This window comes from Zootermopsis nevadensis, unplaced genomic scaffold (assembly GCF_977971745.1).
Source record: "Zootermopsis nevadensis isolate Lab colony 2312 unplaced genomic scaffold, Znev_1.0 Znev_ptg000008l, whole genome shotgun sequence".
Taxonomy (NCBI): domain Eukaryota; kingdom Metazoa; phylum Arthropoda; class Insecta; order Blattodea; family Termopsidae; genus Zootermopsis; species Zootermopsis nevadensis.
Window position 1 is genome coordinate 12,345,675 of NW_028259140.1, and position 18,128 is coordinate 12,363,802.

Here is an 18,128-nt window from a genome sequence, read left to right on the forward strand (position 1 = left end):
CTTTCCCCAAGTGATGCCCGCGAAACTCGGTGAATGCCTCATCCTGTCTCTGTCGGACTCGGCCTCTTACCTGTCTCGGTGTCTGCAACAACCGGCCTCTGCAGGACTCGGCTTCTGCTGGTGAGGGTCTCTGCCTTACGTGTTGCTTGTGGCACCTGTGCTTGTCGGAGACGGCACGTAAGAGCCACGTCATACAGAGACAGGTCCGCGCAGAGCCCGAGTCAGGCACAGACCGCGTTCGTCACACACAGTACATCTGAAACAGTCCGTGAGAGACAAGTTCTGCAAGGCGTGAGGTGGTGGAATTTTGAAAAAATTTCAAAATTTTCAAAAAATCAAAAAGTGCTGCAAATTGGCCGAAATGCGCACAAAACCAAAAAATTTTGAAAAATTTCACCTTCAAAATTTTTTTCAAAATTTTCAAAAATTTTACGTTTTGTGCGCCTTTCAGACAATTTCCAGCATTTTTTGGTTTTTCGAAAATTTTGAAAAATGTCAACATTTTTCTAATCTTTCCCCAAGTGATGCCCGCGAAACTCGGTGAATGCCTCATCCTGTCTCTGTCGGACTCGGCCTCTTACCTGTCTCGGTGTCTGCAACAACCGGCCTCTGCAGGACTCGGCTTCTGCTGGTGAGGGTCTCTGCCTTACGTGTTGCTTGTGGCACCTGTGCTTGTCAGAGACGGCACGTAAGAGCCACGTCATACAGAGACAGGTCCGCGCAGAGCCCGAGTCAGGCACAGACCGCGTTCGTCACACACAGTACATCTGAAACAGTCCGTGAGAGACAAGTTCTGCAAGGCGTGAGGTGGTGGAATTTTGAAAAAATTTCAAAATTTTCAAAAAATCAAAAAGTGCTGCAAATTGGCCGAAATGCGCACAAGACCAAAAAAATTTGAAAAATTTCACCTTCAAAATTTTTTTCAAAATTTTCAAAAATTTTACGTTTTGTGCGCCTTTCAGACAATTTCCAGCATTTTTTGGTTTTTCGAAAATTTTGAAAAATGTCAACATTTTTCTAATCTTTCCCCAAGTGATGCCCGCGAAACTCGGTGAATGCCTCATCCTGTCTCTGTCGGACTCGGCCTCTTACCTGTCTCGGTGTCTGCAACAACCGGCCTCTGCAGGACTCGGCTTCTGCTGGTGAGGGTCTCTGCCTTACGTGTTGCTTGTGGCACCTGTGCTTGTCAGAGACGGCACGTAAGAGCCACGTCATACAGAGACAGGTCCGCGCAGAGCCCGAGTCAGGCACAGACCGCGTTCGTCACACACAGTACATCTGAAACAGTCCGTGAGAGACAAGTTCTGCAAGGCGTGAGGTGGTGGAATTTTGAAAAAATTTCAAAATTTTCAAAAAATCAAAAAGTGCTGCAAATTGGCCGAAATGCGCACAAAACCAAAAAAATTTGAAAAATTTCACATACAAAATTTTTTCAAAATTTTCAAAAATTTTACGTTTTGTGCGCCTTTCAGACAATTTCCAGCATTTTTTGGTTTTTCGAAAATTTTGAAAAATGTCAACATTTTTCTAATCTTTCCCCAAGTGATGCCCGCGAAACTCGGTGAATGCCTCATCCTGTCTCTGTCGGACTCGGCCTCTTACCTGTCTCGGTGTCTGCAACAACCGGCCTCTGCAGGACTCGGCTTCTGCTGGTGAGGGTCTCTGCCTTAAGTGTTGCTTGTGGCACCTGTGCTTGTCAGAGACGGCACGTAAGAGCCACGTCATACAGAGACAGGTCCGCGCAGAGCCCGAGTCAGGCACAGACCGCGTTCATCACACACAGTACATCTGAAACAGTCCGTGAGAGACAAGTTCTGCAAGGCGTGAGGTGGTGGAATTTTGAAAAAATTTCAAAATTTTCAAAAAATCAAAAAGTGCTGCAAATTGGCCGAAATGCGCACAAAACCAAAAAATTTTGAAAAATTTCACCTTCAAAATTTTTTTCAAAATTTTCAAAAATTTTACGTTTTGTGCGCCTTTCAGACAATTTCCAGCATTTTTTGGTTTTTCGAAAATTTTGAAAAATGTCAACATTTTTCTAATCTTTCCCCAAGTGATGCCCGCGAAACTCGGTGAATGCCTCATCCTGTCTCTGTCGGACTCGGCCTCTTGCCTGTCTCGGTGTCTGCAACAACCGGCCTCTGCAGGACTCGGCTTCTGCTGGTGAGGGTCTCTGCCTTACGTGTTGCTTGTGGCACCTGTGCTTGTCAGAGACGGCACGTAAGAGCCACGTCATACAGAGACAGGTCGGCGCAGAGCCCGAGTCAGGCACAGACCGCGTTCGTCACACACAGTACATCTGAAACAGTCCGTGAGAGACAAGTTCTGCAAGGCGTGAGGTGGTGGAATTTTGAAAAAATTTCAAAATTTTCAAAAAATCAAAAAGTGCTGCAAATTGGCCGAAATGCGCACAAAACCAAAAAATTTTGAAAAATTTCACCTTCAAAATTTTTTCAAAATTTTCAAAAATTTTACGTTTTGTGCGCCTTTCAGACAATTTCCAGCATTTTTTGGTTTTTCGAAAATTTTGAAAAATGTCAACATTTTTCTAATCTTTCCCCAAGTGATGCCCGCGAAACTCGGTGAATGCCTCATCCTGTCTCTGTCGGACTCGGCGTCTTACCTGTCTCGGTGTCTGCAACAACCGGCCTCTGCAGGACTCGGCTTCTGCTGGTGAGGGTCTCTGCCTTACGTGTTGCTTGTAGCACCTGTGCTTGTCAGAGCAATTTCATACCGAGACCAGTTCTGCAATGCAGCAGGTGGGGGAATTTTTAACAATTTCAAAATTTTCAAACATCAAAAAATGCTTGAAATTGCCCAAAAAGCGAACAAAACTAAGAACTGAAAAATTTCCCATTCAAAAAAATTTTCAAATGTTCCGAAAATTCTTCGTTCTTTGTGCTATTCAGACAATATCCAACATATTTTTTTAAAAAACGTATATCCACCCGATATATACCAGACACTCTGAGGGTGCCAGTGTCTTCTAGACACTGTCTCTCCCTTACAGTCTGTGCGAGACCGATTCTCGGTCGTACATGGTATCTGCCAGATTCGGTCTCTGCCTCACCTGGTCTGCTTAAGGCCCGAGTTTCTCATACTTTCATCTGGACTTCGGTTGTACTCCAAGTGGACTTTGCTATACATGTGATACGATGCGCATGGACTGGCCTTGGCATTATGTGGGATGAGTTTGGCAGTGGGCTGTTGGTGAACATGTTTTGGGTCTGGAATGAGGCACATTCACTTGGATGAATATGGCCTGCAATGGGTATAATCTGATAATCTTGGTTGGGCTAGCTAGGGATGTTCTGCTTGACATGGGACACGTCAGTCATGGGCTTTTCTGGGTATGGGCTGTTTAGTATGTACACGGCCATGCTTAGGTAATTCGGTATATGCTCCAGGCATAGTCACTGCTGTACATAGTCCACGCTGGATATGAGCTCGCCTGGATATAGGCTGTGCTGCACATTGTGGTGTCTGTTCTTGGGCTGACTGTGTGAAGACTGGGATGGCTTTGAACTAGTTGAACACAGGCTTGTCATGGGCTTGGAATGTGCTGATCTCGGCACCACCTTGTCTATGCATGGTCTGGTCAGTGTATGAGCCAGGATTGTGATTGTCTCAGCTGATTATTGGCTGAGAATACTGGGCATGGTATGTGCGTTCTTGGACTGTGCTGGACTGGCATGGGCTGCGCTTGGCATTGGTTGGGCTGGGCACCGGCTGTACTTTGCATTTTCTGGGATGTTGTCTCCGTGGGTTGGCATGGTTTCGACATGGAATGGGCTCCTCTAAGTTGCGCTGGACATGTGTGTTGGGTATGTTTTGCATTGCTCATGGAGCCAGTTTCGGATTGGCTAGACTGGGCATACGTGGCCTGGGCATTATCATCGTTGGCAAACATGTAAGAATCAGCTTGCCATTTTTATGTGGTCACTGGTTGTTCTTTGGGCTGGGCAGGTGCTGAGCTGTTTGTGTAACTAACTGGGCATGGCCAAGGCTGTGTAAGATGTGAAGTTTGGCTGTATTGGGTATGGACTTGGCTGTACATGAATTGGGCGTGCATTGGCTTAGCTATGCATGGGGCTTTGCTGGAAAGGGTTTTATCTGTGCTGAGTTAGCCTTGGCTTTGGGTGGTATTGGCCTGGGCACAATGTGGGTTCAGCGTGATGGAGTGTGCACAAGTTATAGTATTATACAGTACTTTACTTTTTTGTCTTTAACTACAAAATACTTTACATGAAAAAAACAATAAAACTGTAATCATAAGAACAGCTATTTAAATTTCCTTAGAACAGCAAATCACAGCAATGCATGTTCTACTTCTACAAATATCTGCATTTCCTGTGCCAGGACAGGATAATTTCAAAATGTAACACAACTTACAAGTTATGACAGCCACAATATCTCAAGCTCCTCATCACTAAGCAGCTGTACTGCATATTTCATTAGCATTTATTCATTTTTCTTGGAAACGAATGTCTCTGAAGAGCCATGTTTGTTATTTCACTTCTTGGTGAGGTTGTCATACATTTCTTTGAACTTCAAACATCCGGAGTGATTGAGTTCATCATAACCAGGAATAATCTTCTTGCACTTCTCATACCACTTAGCAACATTATGGTACTTACTCACGTCAAAACCAAGAATCTGAAAGAGCCAATGACAAACACCATCTCAATTTAAATATAATTCCATTATTAACAAATTACTCATTCAAATTACCCTTTCCAAGTTAGTGTTCTAAATGCTATTAAACACTTACATCCGCAGTGGAAACTGAAGAAATTATTGCTATGTCTGCAATTGTGAGATTGTTTCCTGCTACAAAATCCTGCCCATCTAGAAATTTGTCCAGGAAATTATAAGATTCTTCAATTTTCTTAAACTTCTCTGGGTCACCAGTGGCTTTAGCAAACATGATTGGGTACTGAAATTAAATACATGAAAATAAACTAATATGCATATAAAATTATCAAATTCTTTAATAGAATAGCACAAATAAGGAAAGAAGACAAAAATAGGGAAATGTTAATTAAATACTTTGTCTTTTCATGACAAATAGTACATTTCAATGTTGTTTCTTGGTCACACAAAGATAAAATGCACTGATATACTCACTCAACCTTCCTTGAACCAATGACCACTAAAACAGTGGGTAAAATCAAGTATCAGCAATCTACTGTTGAATACCCAAAATGTCTGCCTGACAAAGTAGTACCTCAGGGAAGGTCTGAGACTCAAACGAATATAAGAACTTTGTACAGACCAGGAGCATTGACAATGTTAATCAATACACTAATTTGCCTATGACCCAGATATCACTGCTCTGCAGGAGAAACGCTGGGTAGGAACAGGAAAGATGTGAAAACCAAACTGGAATTTGTACTAGATCTGCCATGAAAAACAATTTATATTTGGCAATGGCTTCTTCGCTGGTAAAAGAGCAAAAACAAAGAATATTTATATTCACACCTATAGACAAGGAGATACGTGTCTTAAGGATGGAAGCTAAATCTTATAATATAAGCATAATAAACATCCCTGCTCCCACTGAAGATGAGGATAAGAAAAACATTCTATGAGGCTCTGGAAAGGACATATTGATAATTGCCCCAAGAACAACCTGAAAATCATAATTGGAGACATGAATGCACGTGAGGAAACCAACGAAAATGGGAACAGACTCATCAATTTAGCAGAATCACAAAATATGGCAATTGGAAGCACTAGGTTCGAGTCTTCTGATGGGGAAACACAGAACCAAATTGACCACCTACTTCTTGATGCCAAACATCTAAATAATTTATTAGATGTTAGAACATACAGAGGATCATAGACTCTGACCATTAATGATGACATCTAAAATTAGAGTTAGGATATCAAATATAAGTAAATTCAAAGGACCAAGATCAAATAAATTCAATCTGGGCTCTCTTAAGAGTGAGACAGTATTAAAACATTCAGAGAGGACATACACAGCAGGTTAAGTAAAGTGGACACAACAGGCCTTACTGTGAATGAAATGTAAAAAAATATACTTACACCTTCCAGTGAAGAAATATTAGGAAGATTTCTGTCTTCTGGGTTGTTGTGCTGTGTAGTGTGGTAGATGTTAACCAACGTTTCAGAGGTCATCGCCCTGATGACAGAGGCAGTATGACCTCTGAAACGTTGGTTAACATCGACGAGACTACACAGCGCAACAACCCAGAAGACAGAAATCTTCATACTCATCGCCCTGATGATGGAGGCAGTATGACCTCCGAAACGTTGGTAAACATCTACCAGACTACATGGCGCAACAACCCAGAAGACAGAAATCTTCATCGCCCTGATGATGGAGGCAGTATGACCTCTGAAACGTTGGTAAATATCTACCAGACTACACAGCGCAACAACCCAGAAGACAGAAATCTTCATACTCATCGCCCTGATGATGGAGGCAGTATGACCTCTGAAACGTTGGTAAACATCTACCAGACTACATGGCGCAACAACCCAGAAGACAGAAATCTTCATCGCCCTGATGATGGAGGCAGTATGACCTCTGAAACGTTGGTAAATATCTACCAGACTACACAGCGCAACAACCCAGAAGACAGAAATCTTCATACTCATCGCCCTGATGATGGAGGCAGTATGACCTCTGAAACGTTGGTAAACATCGACCAGACTACACAGCGCAACAACCCAGAAGACAGAAATCTTCATACTCACTGCTGTGAAAACCTCAAATTTTACAAGAAATATTAGGTATGAAGGAAATTGAAAGAAAGGAAGGGTGATACAATAAGGAGTGTAAAAATGCGACAAAGAATGAAGTTTATAAGCGAGTGATGAGCAATGGTGGAGAAATACTGACAACTAAGGAGAGAAGAAAAGCGAATCCACAGATATCATAAAAGACAATTTGAAAATAGCCTGGTGGAAGAAATTTAGCATTTCAGGTGCAAAACAAAAGTAGAAAACCATATCAATGCATACATCATATAGGAAAGGCTTTTATCCCAATATCGTAAGATTGTTAGATGTGTAAGAACACAAATGGAAGATCAGGTGTAAAATGCTCCTTGAAGGGAAAAATGTGGAAGAGTTAAGTAGACAAGTAGACTACGGATCAGAATGTGATGTGAACCCCCAATGGAAGAGGAAATGCCAAAAGCAATACATTTGTTATACAATAATAACTCTCCTGGCAGAGATGGAATACCATCAGAAGTAATACAAAATGTAGGATCCACATAAACTCATGGTTGATGTATGGACCACTGAAACAATACCACAAGAATGGAACATTGGACTTGTGTCTAATAAACAAGAAAGGGGGCGAATTTGAATGTCATAATTACAGAGGGATCATATTATTAAATTTGGCATACCAGATATTTACTAACATCTTAAATGGAAGGTTAAAACCATGGGCAAAGAAAGTACTCCACAGCTATCAATGTGGAATCTGACATGGAAAATCTAACAAAATTTTTACAATATGGCAAATGCTGGAGAAAATGCTAGAATATGACACTCAGACTTATCATCTTTTTGTGGATCTCAGAACAGCTCATGACTTGGTCGTAAGAGAGAAACTCTGTGAGGCAATGCTAGAATTTGGAAAAGATGACATTTCTCCTCAAAGTGACTGCAGAGACTGGACAAAAACTACAGAATCTCAACCTCCTGCACCTGTGATATGTCACGTGGGGGCCCAGTGGGTCTAGGAAAAGAAAAGAAAAGAAAAAGGTACCCCACATGAACAAAGACTTGTCACCATGGAACATTTGCACACTCATCTTTTTTGAAATGATGCAACTGTAGGTGGAAGAGACAAACATATATAACCACCAACATTTCAACACACTTGAAGAATGACCCTCACCGCCTGACGCGACTAAACAAGAAATTTACTTGTTCTTATTTATTATTGTTCAGACGGGCCATGACCAAAGAGACAGAATGAAATATTTCTCTGAACAAAAACATCTCTTTATGGCCTTTAATGGAAACACAATGAAACGAGACAGATCCTTTCATAGACTGAGATTTTTTTAATTTAGTAACAGAAATGAACCTGATATGACAAAAACTACGACAGGTTGTGGAAATGATAATTGTTTTTCATAAGCTCAATGATGCATATACTAAACATTACAGCACAACTTAACGCTTAGTAGTCGATTAAATCATTGTGCTGTAAAGAGGAAATGATTTTCAAACAGTGTATGCTTCGGATAAAAATCTACGAACTATGTGGTTCTTCAAGATATAATGTATTTAGGTCAAAATTGTTGTTCATTCTTATATCTTATTTAGTATCCAAACAAAGTAAATCAACTTTGCCAGGACTTAAACCTGGGAAAGATTTATAGGGTCATGGCATCCTATAACTTTCTCACCAAAACAACTTTGGTCTGGGTGTGATTTTTCTGTATTGTTCAGCTTCTGAGTTACAGCAACCACCCTCACATGGACTCAAAATTCATGGCAAATTTTTTGATTTTTTTAATCTTTCCAAAATCTCTTCCTGTTCTCATGGAGTCATCATACCAAATTTGGAGTAAATCAGTCTAACCATTCTTGAGCTATATGTGAACGTACACACATCTGCAATTTCAAAATTTCAAATATGTTACATCAGTGGAATGTTAAGTAACCTCTACGACGGCTATGTGCTTGTTCTGTCCATTTCCAACCCAATTCAATGTACAGTCCCAACCACGGTACTAGATAAACCAATAAATTACCACCTTTATGTGGTTTTGAAACTGAAGAGACCATTAAATGTCACAAAACTGAGAAAGGATCAACAACTAGCAGTGTTCAATTCGTAAAACATTAACTTTATCAGCTGTAGCTAAACAAACATTAAGGTAGCTGCTTAAGTTATGCCACGGGCCACTGGTTGAGAAATCGTGTTTAAAGCACGTTGATATCGCCGTGAATTCCAGTAGCCAAGACCACACAGGAAGTGGTGAACATCCTAGAGGAAGCAGGAAAGTCCTGGAAGTTTGGTGTCCTGGCACCATGATGATAATGTGTAACAAAATAACACTCTTTTAATAAAATCCAGTATGTGCCTCTCCAGATACCTTGTCCATGGCCTTGTCCATGAGAAATACTTACAAAAGAACATTTTCTCTTACATCCCAGCCTCTGTCGTGTACATCTGCTCTCTCTCCTCATATAAGAAGATCTTTTTTAATAGAAATCTCCACATCATTTTGCTTCAACCAGATGTAATCACATATAAGAAATTCGGTGGGGCATAAAACCGAAGTAGTAACCTCAGCCTTTTAAATGCGCTACAAAATCCCTTCTTTCTCCAAAGGGCAAACAACAACAGAAGTGTTCTTCACAGAACACTTCTAGTTATCGTACATTTTCGCCGCCAGCTATAATTCAGCGTTGAGGCTGAAGGACATGACAGACAGAACGATGGGCAGGACATGCTCATAAAGCGTTCTTTTTCTGTGCCGAAGTGTAAAAAATGCCTAAAAAGAGCACCATTGTGCTGCACTGGCTAAATTTTGTACTGCCTCAGAGAAAGTCACTGAAATCCAAATTATATTTTTCTACTGTGTAAAAACTGTAATGTGGTTACAATTCTTGAGATGCGGTACAAATACTTTCAAAAGCTGTTCACAAGCACTTAATATATAAAAGTTTCTCTAAAACCACAGTCCAAAAGACTTGAGCAGTGGCAATACAAACAGCAATGGTCAAGTTTACTTACATAATAATCACCAAATCTTTGATACAGAGTCCCGATATCAAAGTACAGCCTTTGATCAACAAGGGCACGCTTCTTTGGGTCCTTCGGATAGAGCGAATCATCCTTTCCATATTTGTCAGCTAGATAGCTAAGGATGGCACGACTGGAAATAGAAACCAATCGCTAAGTGAAATTAAATTTGTCGAGCGCAATGGAGAATACTCAGTATGTTACCCGATTGAAGCACCGAGCAGAAGAATTAAAAAAAACCCAGTATTTCTTAGGAATTTGTTATTCAAGTCCCTCCTGCTTTGAAGAAGGCTAGAACAAATTCATCCAGAAAGATGGCGGTACTTTTATTTCTTGACAGTGAATAATGATCACCGAAGAAAACTAAAATGTCACATAATGGAATAAACTTTAAAACAGTCCATAAAAATAATCTTGTTCCGAGTATGCACAATATACCAACCAACCAATTACTTGTTCGGGCCATTTAAAAATATTTCTGATTATTTTATTTTATCTCCTGACCATAATATTTTATAGGTCACCATACAAAATAGCTTAAAAATATATTTATGTATATATCTGCATTTCAAATATAACTTCCAATTCAGCAAGTAAAATAAATTAACAAACGTGTGATAAGTTTGAATAAAAGTTGGTCTCTAAACTGACCTTTCCCAGAGATAAAATCCACCGTCATTGAGAGTGGGAACTGTGTGCTGAGGATTCATCTGAAACAGAATGAGACATCTAGCTTAATTACGAGAAAACTGATTTAGTTCACACCTAAATGGCAGGCTTCAGAGTCGAGATCTAGTAATTAACTGTATATATCTGCTAAATATGGGCTTCTGTCAACAGTAATTAGGGATTGCATGGCAAGGTCGCCTTGTACAGACACAGAAATCACCTCAGAAAACAAAGTTGTTCACTACTTTCGTCTCATCATCCATACATATGAAAGACACGTAGCCCTCGATTTACGTCGGGGATGCGTTTCTGGACGAACCGGCGTAAATTGAAACTCTTTTATAATGTAAATCGTTGGTCCCCGCGAGTGACAGCGATCTCTGCTGTTATGCGATAGTTGCATTCATGTACGACGCCGACCTATAAATAACCCCGGTACCTCCGCAGAGATTAAATTAGTCCTTTGAAAGTTTAAAGCACCAGGAATGAAATTGCATAAGAGCAAACTCACATATGCAAAAGTTTGCATTTCACAAACAGCTTTTACCGATTCATCGATCTCATTGGAGCAAATTCGCGTTAACGAAACATACGTAATTGCAGAGATGACTGTGTTTATAATTTTTATTCAAAATCAGCGATGTAAGAATTGAGATTTAGTATAAGAAGCAGTACGAGATGCATTGTAAAACGTTATAAATAATATTAAAATATATTTTTTTCACTTTTTGACTTCCTGGTTTCAAAATCGGCGTTATCCTGAATCGGCGCAAATCGAGGGCTACCTGTAACTCAAAAACGCCAGGTAAACTATATTTTGTGTGCAATACTAACTAATTTTAATTATACACATGAAGCCTATGAATTTTCTATTGAGCAAGCTACAAGAATAAATGGTCAACAAGTACCAGCAATGTGAATCAGTGTTTAGGAAACAGGTTATTCCATGGTACTTCCTGCCGTCCCGAAACGTCTACTGTCAAAATAACAGAAATTTGCTAACCAACTAACATTTATATTCCTCGTGCCTGCAGAAAACTCAGAAAATTGATAATTTGAGAAATTATAACCACTAATTATGTAAATTCAAGGTGCTTAATATCAACATGTCTCTCAAGATGACGCTCCCAGCTTCTTGCCAACTTCTACAGCTGAGCCCAGAAGCTCGCTCGTTACACAGTCTGTTGTTTAGCTACAACTAGGGTTTATACAAAAACCTACTTTTGAAAAACCGGTTTTCGAATTTTTACAAAAAACCAAAATACAATTAAAACAGTAAAAAATATATTTATTTTAAAAATGTTCAGTTTATTTAATATTTATAGAACTACAAAAATATAACAAAATAAAATATACTCCATACAAAACCAAATAAAAAACTAAAATCCGTACAAAATATAAATTATAAATTTTCATTTCATTTAGAATTTTTCTTCAGGAAATATGATTTCAAAAAACATAAAATGTCCACTGAACGATTACCTAATCTTGTTCTCATTCTAGATACAAAATTGCCTGAAATAGAAAATTGAGGTTTCACATATGAATCAAAGAATAGCAAAATGTTAACGTTTTCAATTAATTAATTAATTTTTACTTCTAGTATCTAAAACCGGTTTTTTTAAATTTTAAAAACCGGTTTTCGAATTTTTCAACTTTATCTAAAAAAAACTGTTTTTAAACCCGGTTTTTAAAAACTGACAAACCCTAGCTGCCACGTCATATTTATTACGCTCTTTTCATGAACTTCTCCACAACTTTCACACTGCTGCAAAGTTATTTGATCTTTCTTATGCTCCTATCAAACTGGTACATCGTTTTCGTAAGAACATTGAGGTTAGTGGTTGGTAAAAATGGACGGCAGTAGCGAACAGAATGGAGCTGGTTAGGTTAGGTTGTCAGTGCATCTCAGGGATAGAGGAGACAGTCAACGGAGTAGATTACATGATAACTTCGGTTCTTACGTGTACTAACGTAGCAGTTTAAATACACGTACGGAATATTTAAAGTTCACAACACAAAATCTACATCGAAGGTTGAACTGTCAGTGCAAGAAAAATTGCAATGATTTTTTATGATCCAATGCACAATCGCAGTTAAACATTTAAAAGCTTCTTGTGGAAAATTAGGTTGAAGTTTATCAAATGAACTTGTTGCAGAGTGACGTGGAAGTGCGTTCACTACGTCCAGAAACTTACCTGAAACTGTCGTTGCATCACCGACACCAAAGAATAGTTCGTTTTTGCACAACGAAAAACAGTTCAAATTGGCAAGTTCTAATTGGTCAGACAGATCGAGACTTGTGCCACTTACTGACTGAATAACTCCCATTGGATAGCCAAAAATTATTATAGCAAGAGGGCGAGGTTGGCTTTTTCTAAATTCTTGAAGATTAGGGAAATTTCCATCAACCTGTTGCAGACCGTAGTCGGTTCATGTAACCTAAGTTTTTTAATCAGTTCCCCCCCTTTTCAAGTCAGGTTTTATATCATTATCTCTCACATGTCTTATTTAGTGCAAAATTTTAATATTTGAATGTTAAAAATTTTCATTAATATTAATTAATTAATTTAATTTCTGTACTCAACTGTGTTTTATACTTTATTAAATCCTCTAGTCCAGTGGTATTCAACCTGGGGTACACGTACCCTCGGGGGTACGCGAAGACATCTTAGGGGGTACGTGAAATTTAAAAAAATATATATTATTTTATGATAAACACTGAATAATCAGTAATGTAATTTATTTAAGTTATTTTAAATGTAGATTATATACTATGTATAACTTGAATTATACACCAACAACTTTGGGGGTACAAAGTTGAAGAGAAATTATATCTGGGGGTACGCGAACAAAAAATGTTGAATACCACTGCTCTAGTCTGTCTAACCTTTGGATCCATAAAACGCATTACCTTCAGAAACGCAGGTGTAAGATGTTCGCCTGCCATGAGATTAGTCAATTTGAGGTTCAGATCCACACCAACAACTTTGGCTGCCAGCAGGACAGAGCGACAAGGTGCACTGCCAGGCACGTAGTAGAAATCGATGGTCATCTTGAACTAGTAACTTCTGGAAAAAAACAATCAATATCGACACTGAAGCTGGAGCAATAATTCTCACTGGCTGGCCAAAAATTATTACAGCAAGAGTGCGAGAGCGGAAATTTTGTAATTCTTGAAGATTCCAAGACGTTAACCTTTCTATTTGAGGATGAGATAAACTAATGCACCCTCGGTGGAAATTTTCAACCTCAGTTTCCAGACGTGGTCGGTGTACGTCATGTCTCACGAACTTCTACTTGGTCGACTTCAGGAGTTCCAAACTTTTACGTTACGTTAATGATACTGGGCATGCATTGTCTCGGTTCAACCACTTGGAGGGTTACACTCGTCAGTGTTTGACGTAGAAAACAAGTGATGAAAACATTGTATCAGTAAGTACACTGTGGGTTCTTTGAAATGGGCTCATAAACAACACTTATCACAAGTAATTATTTTCTATAACTGCAGTTTTGTTGGTAGTTATTTAAATCACACTTGTAACTTGCACCCAGTAGACGACGATTTGCTTAAGGTAAGATCACACGGCCTAGAAATGCCAATATCCATTACAGGCAGCCAGGAAAGCTGGATGTTTGAACAACTGTGGATTTGCAGGAAGCAGATGTTATAAGGCATCTCGACTGACAATGAGAGAGAAAATAATGAAAACCCGAACAATGGCTGGTCGTAATCAAGGCTGCTACGCCCGAAAAACGCCAGTATTACCGGAAATCGGGCACAGATGCGAGTTTACGACTCCACCAAGCTTTTGCCAAAGACCAGAAGTCATGTTCCTATGTTAAACTACACCAAAGAATGCCATCAGATGTTTTCCAACACAAGCGTACCCACGAAAAGTTTCGGGAAACGTTCAGTTCAAAGATTCCACTAACATATTGCAGAATTTCACGAATCCAATATTCCTCCATTAAAATTATTTCTGCGTTCGGAATGGGCAAAATCAAAGTGCGGATAACGTCCTTGATTTAAGCTACGAACTTAATCCTCTCTCCTCTCCTCTTCCCTATCAATGTATTCGACCACAAATAATCAGAGTATTTGAAGAAATCGTGCTGGAATACTGAAGTGAACACAAGCAAGAAACAATGCTAACTTTCAAGAAGGTGCAGTTCTGGTTTGCGAACGCAGCTAATAGACAGCGCCGGTGGAGAAACTAGCGGAGCTGGCGGACGGACCTAGTCTGTGCACCTGAGGTGGCATGGTCAGTGTATTTCTTTTGTTTGGGTTTTCCGTTCGATAAGTTCCTCATCCTTCCTGAAGGAAGACGAATATCGTACAAGTGACTCGCTCCCAGCATGCGATCCACTCTTTTCCGTATCCGATAAAATTCTTTCTGCTGGCTTTCTTGGATTCTATAACCCTCTTTTCTTCGTTTAAAGAATAAAATGCTGACTGACCCAAACATACGCTATAATTTCACATTCTATATAATTAAAAATTAAATAAACTCTTAACAAATGCTCAAGGCAGTTGAACACATCTGACACCGAGCCTGGACTTTTCCTGTGAAGTCCTTCAAGGAGGGCAATGGAGCCAGCCAGCCTACAAGCCAATTTACAACTGCATGGCAAGTCGATTTCTTTGTTAACATCCTTGGCGTCTCTCGACAGAAGTTGAAACATCAGCGAACAAAACGAGAATTACAATATTTTCACAAAATTATCAACTCGCGTCTTCATCTCTCATTACCAAATTCTTGTCATAATTAGGTTACCTGAGAAATATATAACTTCTTTCACATTATTGCACACATTATTTTCCTCCTAGAGCTGACTATCGTGAAATGTGAACATATAAATATTTGAAGATTTCCGTCTTCTGGGTTGTTGCGCCGTGTAGTATGGTCGATGTTTACCAACGTTTCGGAGGTCATACTGCCTCCGTCATCAGGGCGATAAGTATGAAGATTTCTGTCTTCTGGTTTTTTGCGCTGTGTAGTCTGGTCGATGTTTACCAACGTTTCAGAGGTCATACTGCCTCCGTCATCAGGGCGATAAGTTTGAAGATTTCCGTCTTCTGGGTTGTTGCGCCGTGTAGTCTGGTCGAAGTTAACCTACATTTCAGAGGTCATACTGCCTCCATGATCAGGACGATAAGTATGAAGATTTCTGTCTTCTGTGTTGTTGCGCCGTGTAGTATGGTCGATGTTTACAAACGTTTCGGAGGTCATACTGCCTCCATCATCAGGGCGATGAACATCGACCATACTACGCAGCGCAACAACCCAGAAGACAGAAATCTTCTTACTCACGGCTGTGAAAACCTCAAATCTTACATATGAATATTTGCATGTATTGACGAGAATGTTATATTTCTGCTCCTTCCCATTTGATTTTTACCGGGTCTCCAATTTATGATCTTACGGTCGTGCTTACATTGCGTTATTGGCCGCTGCTGTTGACGAAGGCGGGCGAATCAGTTTCGGTGCCTCTAGTATCAGCGAACTACGAATATTTCTCGTCACTAATACATGTTATTACATTAATTGTTTTTACCTTAAATCACAAAAAGAAAATATTTGGCAATTTCCCAAGAAGAGCTTCGTCGAGTATTTCGAAACATGTTAACGAGATGTGAAACTTGCTTGCAAGCACAAGGAAGTCACTTTAAACATGTTTTGTGATTTAAGGTAAGAACAATTAATGTAATAACATGTATTAGTGACGTGAAATATTCGTAGTTCGCTGATACTAGCGGCACCGAAACTGATTCGCCCGTGACTCAGGCGTACAAGTCCCGCCTACGTCAACAGCAGCGGCCGATAACGCAATGTAAGCACGACCGTAAGCTCATAAATTGGAGACCCGGTATGTTTCGTGACTTGTACTGCAGCGTTTTATTATGATCTTAATCGAACTTCATGTCACACTGCTTCAGTATAAAACAAGATTTCGCTGAATATAAGCATTTTGGTTTGCTAGACTTCTCAGAAGAATGCCTACAACGCATATTACACTGATACATAGTTAGAGAAATATTTCATTTACCAATGACGTAGCAACTGATATGATTTCTTTTATTTGGCATTTCGCGTTGTTCTTATACAAAGAACTGAATTGAATTATCACCACCATAATCATCTACAGAATGTTACAAAATCATTGGGAAGCTAATAGTCGCTATCCTCGTCAAACGAATCCAAACGTCAAAGATCAGCTTTAATTTATCCTCCGACTTGCCCTTAATTCTTCTGTCAGATGAAATTACTGGGGATCATCAGTGTGGACATGACGTTACCCAACATCTGCTAATAAGCTGTACCAGACACTTGAGAGAGTAAAAAAACAGGTCAGTAGTACTTTCGGATTTGTATTTCGTATAACAAAATTCCATGCAAATTTATTTTAAACCATTTCGTAAATGGTCACTAAGACGTTACTTCGTCGAAGACTGGAACAAATCGCAGTGTATATTAACGGAGTATTAAGGCAGATTTTACCAAAACTTTGAATACCACACGTCTATCCACTTGACTCACAGAACAAACCGGCAATATCCTCCGATTGCCGACGCTCCATTTGAGAATAAAACAAACAAACATGGGTGTGTCCAATGGTAGTAATAAAGTACTTACCGTGAAACTAAACACAGCACACACAAACAAAGACAGCTTGCCTTCAACTGAACTTCCTTACGTCCCTTCCTTTACGTATATACCCCAACATGACTTGAACATTTCCGCCCGAGGAACCGTGTCGAGAGAGACCAAGGTGATCTTGCTTCTCACCTCCTGAACGAAAACATCGATCACAATTACGCAACAACAGACTAATTAATTCAGAGTATGTGGATGTACGAAAGTCCCTCTGAAATCATGTATAAAATAACTTAGAGTGCACTTGTCGAATATGAATGAACTTAGCTTTAATGTCTAAAAGTATGTATGTATGTTTTCTGTAAGTATAGTAACGTGTAGAAAGGCGTGGCACAGCGGCTGACCAATCACGTAAAGCCAGCGCACGGGCAGAGCGGGGACGATTGACAGGGAATGGAATGCAGTGGAAAAGCTACCTAACCTATCAACCCAACAAACTGACTCACAGTCCGCGAGCTTTTTGTTCGTCTGGGATAATGAGTGGGGGTTCCTAATAAGGATAAATCTTTCCTTTAGCTATCTCCAGGGAGAACGGGCCTGATTGAGAAGCTGATAGTCGCTCATCCGTCTTTTACGGAACAAAAAAGCATGCCACTTCTCCTCTCATGCTCGCCCGTGAGTTTCATGATGTCTCCTCCCTAAAAAGTTTTAAGTTTAAGATTTTGCGTGCGTGTCTCATTGCTTCCAAGTATGCTACATGCCTTACCCATCTCATTTTCCTTGATTTTCTCAGTCCCTCTATTACTTTCGCCTCATTACAAGCAAATGTTCAACCGCCCTCAACCTCTGTTGTTCCCGTATAGTGACAGACTCTTATGCCCATACAAAACAGTAGATAAAATCTTTTCGTTTTCAGATGATGAAAAATAAGGCAAATTATTCTGAACCAAATGGAAACAATCTCTTTTCGAATTTGCCTATGTATGTTGTCGGTGGGTAGCAATGTTTGTAAGGAATATTCCGCCCTCAAGATGAAGACAGTATGTTCCTCAGAAAATTTTGTGTCCACAAATAAGTCCACGCGGCATCACAATCCAGAAGACTAACATGAT

At 39.7% G+C, this 18,128-nt stretch overlaps 1 protein-coding gene and 1 long non-coding RNA gene across 2 annotated transcripts in view; one reads left to right on the forward strand and one right to left on the reverse strand.

Annotated features, from left to right (window-relative positions):
- The window catches only part of LOC110840496 (uncharacterized), a 167,188-nt gene that overhangs the window by 124,864 nt on the left and 24,196 nt on the right, over positions 1-18,128 (forward strand). The window lies entirely within an intron of this gene.
- Positions 4,192-17,211, reverse strand: LOC110840495 (glutathione S-transferase 1-1). Its single transcript, XM_022085572.2, has 6 exons — positions 17,056-17,211; positions 13,332-13,488; positions 10,400-10,458; positions 9,740-9,881; positions 4,772-4,936; positions 4,192-4,656 (listed from the first exon to the last, which is right to left on the reverse strand). Exons 2-6 carry the CDS (start codon positions 13,470-13,472, stop codon positions 4,513-4,515), a joined length of 651 nt encoding a protein of 216 aa, XP_021941264.1. The 5' UTR covers positions 13,473-13,488; positions 17,056-17,211; the 3' UTR covers positions 4,192-4,512.